The following is a 7,321-nucleotide window of genomic DNA, read 5'->3' as shown; positions in this document are numbered from 1 at the left end:
CCCAAATGACCCTTCTCACAAACCCATCCATCTTACAGTGTGCAAATCCCACGCATGTTTCACCTTGAGTCACACACCACTTTTCTTGTAGTGTGGTTCTCTGAGTCCGTGTAGAACTGTGCTATAGAAATCCAGCACGCTGGAGCCGGAGGAGAGTGAGCGATTGTCTTTTTCAACGCCTTGATTTTCAGATAAAGGAAGTGAGACCCAGAGCGGGGATAATGACTTGTTCAAGATCAAGTTGGGGACACAATTGGGACAGATTTCTGGGCAATACTATTTAGAATCCCCAAAGAGTTGCCTCTAATTTTCAAGATATAGGACTTATTTACCTTGATAAATTCAACATTTAGTCTAGTGCATGGCCTGTAGCAGGTGCTCCACAGGTGCTCGTCGAATGAGCAAATGAATGAGTGAGTGAGTGAGTGAGCAAATGCAGGAGTAAATAAGCGAGTGAATGAGGAAGTTAGAGGGTGGCGAAGGGATGAATAAAGAGTAGAGAGTTTTTGACATTGAAGACTCGAGTCAGACAGAAATGTGAAGACAGGCTGCTCGTGAGTAATTCAGGAAGCAGAAGGGTTCCCGACCCCGCCCCTGAGCAGGCGGGCATGTGCCAGGGCGGAGGGAGGATCAGCCCGCAGCCCTGCGCTGCTGAACCGCTGCCCGGTGTTGACTCACCTGCCTTTTTTGTCAAACAGGTTCCAACCAATTTGAAGACATGAGAATCCATAGCCTCAGCCTGCTGTCCTTCCTCCTCCTGGCTGCTCAGGCGCTCTTGGTGGGGGGCAAAAAGGAAGTAAAGAATAGACATGTCAGCAAAGCCACCACAGATAAAATGCGTACTCTGGGCAAGGCCCACATTGAGGAAAAAAGCCAGCCGCCCAAGCACCTGACCAAAGGCAAGTTTGTCACCCAAGACCAGGCCAGCTGCAGATGGGTGGTGACGGAGAAGGAGGAGGGCGTGGTCCTGAAGGTCGAGTGCACCCGACAGGATGAGAAGTTTTCCTGCTTCTTTACGGGCAATCCGACCTCATGCCTGGAGTCGTCCCCAAAGAGCGTCTATTGGAAACAAATTGGCCGGAACCTGCGCTCTCAGAAGGTCATCTGTGGGGACTCCAAGAGCATCCTGATGACCAGGGTGTGCAGAAAGAAGTTTCCGGAATCTAATCTCAAGCTGGTGAACTCCACTCTGATTAGGAAGAAACCCAACCAGGAGTCAATGGAGCCCTCTCCCACAGAGCAGAGCACGGCCAATGAGGCCTCCATCACGGAGCCTAACAAAGTCAAAAAGTTTGCCCCCGAAGAGAAGGTCACGGTCAAAGACAACGCCCTCTCTGGCCCAGCAGAGGCCAAGACCGTGGCCACCGACGATCCCAAGTGTGTGGAGGACCCAGACATGGTAAACCAGAGTAAAGTAGCACTGGAGTTCTGTGGGGAATCCTGGAGCGCTCTCTGCAAATTCTTCATCACCCTGGTTCAGGGCATTTCATGCTAATGAGGTGAAAAGGGAACAGAGTCCATTAGACGGGGTCATGTCAAAGCCCTTCATTGTGCTAGAAAACCCTCCAAGTTCCCTGTAAGATGGACGTTTGTGCTACGGGCACGTGGCAGAGTATTTAAACAGATTTTGTAATTTTTGCTTTTGTGTTTTGGAATTTCCTTTATATTCATTCCCCTAGGTGTGATGTTCAGAGGTCGTTTGCCTCAGTGTCTCCACGGCCCGCAAAACTGTGTGTATCTGAGCAGTAACAACCAGTCTTTGGGCTGAATGAGCCAGAGGGATGATTTCAGTGCGAATCACTTTCTGCTGAATTAACAAGAATAATAAAGCTCTGTGCAATTTTCATAAATATATTCAACCATTGTTTGGTTTCTCTAGGTCTAGTTCCAATGAAATCATAAACAAGTCCCATATGTCAGTGCAAAAAAAAAAATCTAAAGAATGGCTTCTTGTGCCCCACCCATCCCAAGTCATCCCATAAGGTGACCCACTCCAGACTCCTATCTTCATACCTTCATCCATTGGTCCGTGGCGTTTGGAGATTACCGAGGTGATTTCAAGTGAGACGCGTGGGGCATGGTGTCATTCAGACACCTGTTAGCGTCATTCAGACGCCTGTTAGCGTCTCACAGATAGCAGGAGGGGAGGCAGGATTTGAACTTAGGACGTCTGTAAGCCAAGTCCACAGGTGAAATGAACACCTACCATTGACTCAAGTCAGAGCTGGCATTTATCAGCCACCGTATGCAGGAGCCCTGACCTTGAGGAGCTCATTTCTGGCCTGGACGAGAGGGGCTTGAGTGAGCACAGTGCCCTGTGATAAAGACTCCAATGGAAAGGATGGGAGGAGGGCAGCATGAAAAATCAGGGAGAGGAGGCAGAAACTGCTGGAAGATCTGAGGATGAATTTCAGGAAGGAAGTGACCTTGAAGCTGGAATTTGGAGAGAGTGCCTTTAGGTAGGAAATGGGGAAGAATGAAGGAACATCGGGCAGATAACAGCATGTATAAAAGCAAAGATATGAGAAAATCAGAGAAGATGGGAGAGGCCGTGTGGCTGGAATGTGGTGAGACGCAGGGGGACACCGCTGTTAGTCATTTACATGTTAGTACGAAAGACCTGAAAGTGTTTTAATGAATAAAGATGCCTTGGCACAATTCCACAAGGAACAAACCATGAGGTGCTAAAGTTGGTAAAAGCACTGTTCTTAGAGTCTCTTTAGAGCTGGCGGCAGGGAGGAAAGGGCAGTGGGGTGGAAGAACAGAATTTTGCAATTGCCATTCTACCAGCGCCTACACTGAGCATTGTCAGTGGCCAGTTCAGAACATGACGACCTCAGAGTACCTTCGAATATCACCACTAACATCATCAGCACACTACCTCTCACTTGTTATGTCCAGATACTGTGCTCGCCTTTCCCCATGGAGTACACACATGTATTCATTCATTCACTCATACATTCAGCACATCATTATTGAGCACAGACCCGGCCAGACTCTGTTCTAGGAGCGGGGAGTACAGCAATCCACAAGAGATGGATGCTTTGCCTCCGTGGGACTGCCGGCAGGGAAAGTGACGATAAACTCGCAAATACACAAGTGTAAACGAGAGAAAGTAAAGGACGAGAAGGGGGTAGAAGTGATGGAGGATTCTCGGTCTTAGATGAGATGGTTCCGGAGGCCTCTCTATGGAGGTGACTTTTGAGTCTAGACCTAAATGAAGTGAGGAACCGAGCCAGGTGACTCTCTGGGGTAATGATGTTCTAAACAGCGGGAACATTCGATGCACCTGCCCTGAAATTAATTAATAAGCTTTGAACTCCTACTATGTGCCAGGCATGGATTTAGGGGATGGAAATAATGGCAAACAAAAAAGGGGGGAAAATCCCTCTTTTCATGGTGCGTACTTGGCATGTCCAGAAGTATCAGCGATCACAGTGTCATTGCAGGACGGGGCCCAGGACCTGATCTGTGAACCCTGCCCCAACCTCAGGAAAACAGAACCAACATCCCAGACCCTCCCGCGGTCCCCCTGGCCACACCAAGGGAACGACATTTTCCTTTAAAGTCTGCAGAGATTGTCAGCCCTCTGCTCCCCTCCCCGACTCAGACATCTCCACTCTACATAGTCCTGGAAATAGGAAAACATTTCCAGGGTCCATTAAATAATAACCCTGCTCTGGTCTGGATGGTGTTAATGTTGGAGAACTAACCAGACCCAACCCAATGGGAAGTCTTCTCAGGATCTCTTCCATGGAGCTGATGGTTCTTCTAGGTCACTCACAGCCTCTGGCCGCTGGCAGAACACTGGAGGAGACTTGTGTCCTACATGGCAGAGTCAGCTGGAACGGGACTAGGGGTTTGTCTGTCGCTTCTCAGCCAAGGTCTCCGGCTCAATTATTTAACTCTTCTGAATTCCAATGGGCTCATCCTGACAATGGGGGAAATGAAAGCATGTTTAAGAGTTGTCGTAAGACACACATTGGACATTAAATCTAGAACACCTAGAGCTCCACCTAGTGCTTATATAGTAGGTGTCCGACACGAAGTCCAGAGCACCAGACCGGTTGTGGAAAATCAAAAATCTCTTACGTAAACTCAAAGTGTGAGGTTTCTCTCTCTCTCTCTAATACAATAAGCAAAGAGGGACAAGAGCATTATTGATCACCTATTATGCACCAGTGGCTTTGCCCCTCTCTCCTATTTACTCCTGTCTGATAGATGTCATTGTCCTCATTTTCTAGATAAGAAAACTGAGGCCCTGAGAAGCTGATCCACTTGCCAGGGTCACGAAGACACAACAGGCACAGCCTGTAACTGAGAAACCCAGGCCTGGAGGTCCGCAAGCTCTTTCTGCCTCTGAAGCTCATAATTTTCTCCACTCGATGAGAAGAAAGTGACATGTGTGGTTTTTGGACATGAAGCAAACCATAAGTGAACGGGATCTTCTTTAAAAGTTCCAGACGCTAAACCTGCCATTCCTGCTCAGTCGTCTGTCAGAGTCACAACGTAAGGGGATGTTTTAAGAACAAAGTAAAAATATATGTAGAGACAAAACTGACTATACGTTAGTCATTCTCCAGTTTGGCGCTCCGTATTTTATCTCTCCATATTTTATCAAAATGGAAGCGCCAGTGTGTGTGTGTGCTTGTGTGTGTGCGTGTGTGTGTGTGTGTGTTCTTGAGATACAATCCTCCCTCGATAGCAAGAGACAAGAAGCTTTCAGGTACGTAAGAGGTCCTGTAGGATGGCAAGTCTGCATCCGTGAGAGCCACTCAGGAGTGGGAATGTCTCGTGTTCCTTATACAACTACATCTCAGCAGAAAGAGGGCCCCTTCCCTCCCGCGGCCGGGCTCTGTGTGGTAACTCCCACCCACGCCAGTGCTGGCTTGACTCTCTGGAGTCCACCACATCTCACCTGGCCTCCTTCCCATCCGTCTCCTTCCCCAGCCTCCCTCCTAAATTGTTTTTGGCAGAACAAGCAAAGGAGGCATAAGTTTCTAGGGCTGAAGCATCCGACTCAAACATGAGGCCCGCCATCTTCTGGGGTGTTGACCTTCATGTCACCATAATGCTCACCTTGAAGTCTCTCACTTAAAAATAGTTCATCGACAATATGAAAGAAAACCTCGAGAAGCCCTGAGAAGTGAGGGATCCGGATGTAGTGTGGGGAGGAATATCTACAGAAAGGCTGTTTTGGGAACTGATGAGTTTGAGGTGGGTTATGAGGGAGAGTTTTCATCAGATAGTTGGTATGTGGTTAATAATACAGCAAAAACGGTCTCCATTGGGTCTATCATGATAGCCTCGGCCCTTAGGGTACAGTCTAGCACATAATCGATCCTCGATAAATATCGATGGAGTAAATAAAAGAGGAGAGAAATTATGGTAAAGGTTAGGAGCTTCAGAGTAAAAGAAAACTCGGCTTGAGTTTCTACTTGTGTTACCTGAGACAAGTTAATTTTCTGTCAAAACCTCAGGTTTCCCTTCTTAAAATGTGCCTAAGAGTGTCCATCCAATAACAATTAGACATGATTTAATTAAAGTCTGAAGCATAGTCCTTACACAGTGGATTCTCATCAAGATTTTGTTATAAGTGAATGAATGAATGGATGAGCCAAGCAGTTGAGAGAGGAATAAGAAGGTGAGTTTCTAGAAAGGGTACATGAGACTCTAGACATACAGTGCCAAGGGTCTGAGTGGCAGATGGAGCCTGGCTGTTCCCAGCCACCTCCTGAAGACCGCCCTCCGCCTGGTAACCCTGAACCCATCCCACACTTACAGCCCGAACAGAAGCACATTCCACACACTAGGAGGAAACTGAGGACAAAGCTGGTTCTTTAGGGCAACCTTCAAGGTTTCCTTAACTCGCCTTCCAGTTTACTTCCCGTGGCTCCTCCTCCTCCTCTTCCTCGCATCTATAGTGAGGGCTCCAGGGCTGAGGTTGTCAAAAGCAAGCCTCTGCGAACCCAGACGAGCTGCCCAGAATAGACACCACTGTTATCGGGGATGCTCGAGGCTGCGGCCTCGGACTCTGGGAACCAGGCGAGGCAAGGGGTCAGCTCCAGAGGAGGAGCCGGTGTGAGGGCCAGATGCGACAAAATGGCCACTTATGGGATGCTTCCTGTGTGCTAGGGACACTGATTCCCAGCCCTGGCTGCGGGCTAGAATCAGCTGGGGGACTCTAGGAACCCCAGTGCCCAGGCTGCTCCCAGACCAGTAACATCAGAACCACACAGGTGGCCAGCTCGGGGATTTCTTACGTTTCGCAGGTGATTGTAATGTGCAGCCAAGGTCGGGATCCACTCCACTGGGCATGTTCAGAGTACTTTCCCGGAATGGTCTCGTTTCATGTTCATGACCGTCCTCTTGCCAAGACTGTCCTGCAGATAAGAAAACAGGGGTGCAGGGAGGTTTGGCATTTGCTAGAGTCGGAGTTAACAAGAGGCAGGCTCCCCAGGCAGCCTGCCTCCAGAGCTCACACCCCAGGCATAAATACGGACGTGACCACGTAGCAGAAAGAACAGAGACCTGGGTTTGAAACCACCGGCCCCCATTGTCTGAGGGGCCCTGGGCAAGTTCGTTCAGTCCCTTGTCTGCGGAATGAGGAGATGTTATCATTTTTGCAGGGAGTTGGGAGGACTGAACGTGATGGTGTTTATGAAGCTCCTTATGGCATTTCTGGCCCATAGTTTGGTGCTTGGTTATTTATCTTTATGTTTAAACCACGTGGTCAAAAGTGGGTCAGCATGTGGGTGGCAGATGTTGATAAGGGAGCATCACTCGATACGGAGACATTGCTGTGCTGAAGGGCAAGTGTCGGGAATGGAGTGTGAAGGCAAACAGAGGCTGGTTCCAGGAGGAACCTAGTGTCCCATAGACCATAGAGAACATGTCTGAGGGGACAAGGCCAGGACAGCTGGAGCACGTGAAGGGGCCAGTAACGGGCAGCACCTCTCTCTGCCATCAGCATCCCCTCACCTCTGCAGCCCTGATCCCACATAAACATGGCATCAACCAAGTGTGGAAGGTTTTGTGGCCCCCCATGTTCCTTAGCACCCCCTTTTCTCTTTTCTCCTGTCCCAAACCTGTGCTCATTTTCTCATAAGTCCTGCCTGGCACTGGTTAACAGATAACTGGCATTTGCTAGAAAGAAGCTAAAGCATGACCCCTCCTCCCTCCCTAACTCAATGCACACACACATTCGACAAGAGGAGTGTCAATTTAAAAAGGGGCATTAAATGAAGGAAGAGAGGGATAAGGAAGAAAGAACGTGCCATTCATTTTTGATAATTCAAAAGTAATGTATTCAAAAGTATTT

General features: G+C 48.6%; 1 protein-coding gene across 2 annotated transcripts in view; it reads left to right on the top strand.

The window, feature by feature from the left end:
- Nucleotides 1-1,859, top strand: part of LOC105295287 (fibroblast growth factor-binding protein 1) — a 6,870-nt gene extending 5,011 nt beyond the window's left edge. Inside the window, exon 3 of one of the 2 annotated variants that reach the window (XM_011364902.2) lies at nucleotides 900-1,859. In XM_011364902.2, the coding sequence (XP_011363204.1) occupies nucleotides 900-1,495 (596 nt within the window). In that variant the 3' untranslated portion in view covers nucleotides 1,496-1,859. Of the gene's footprint in view, nucleotides 1-698 lie in introns of both variants that reach the window. The other variant, XM_011364894.2, reaches the window with a different exon arrangement.
- Nucleotides 1,860-7,321: the final 5,462 nt, after the last annotated feature.

Source organism: Pteropus vampyrus, unplaced genomic scaffold, assembly GCF_000151845.1.
Source record: "Pteropus vampyrus isolate Shadow unplaced genomic scaffold, Pvam_2.0 Scaffold5, whole genome shotgun sequence".
Taxonomy (NCBI): Eukaryota; Metazoa; Chordata; class Mammalia; order Chiroptera; family Pteropodidae; genus Pteropus; species Pteropus vampyrus.
Note: the sequence above shows the minus strand (reverse complement) of the source record. Positions and strands in the feature narration are given on the sequence as shown.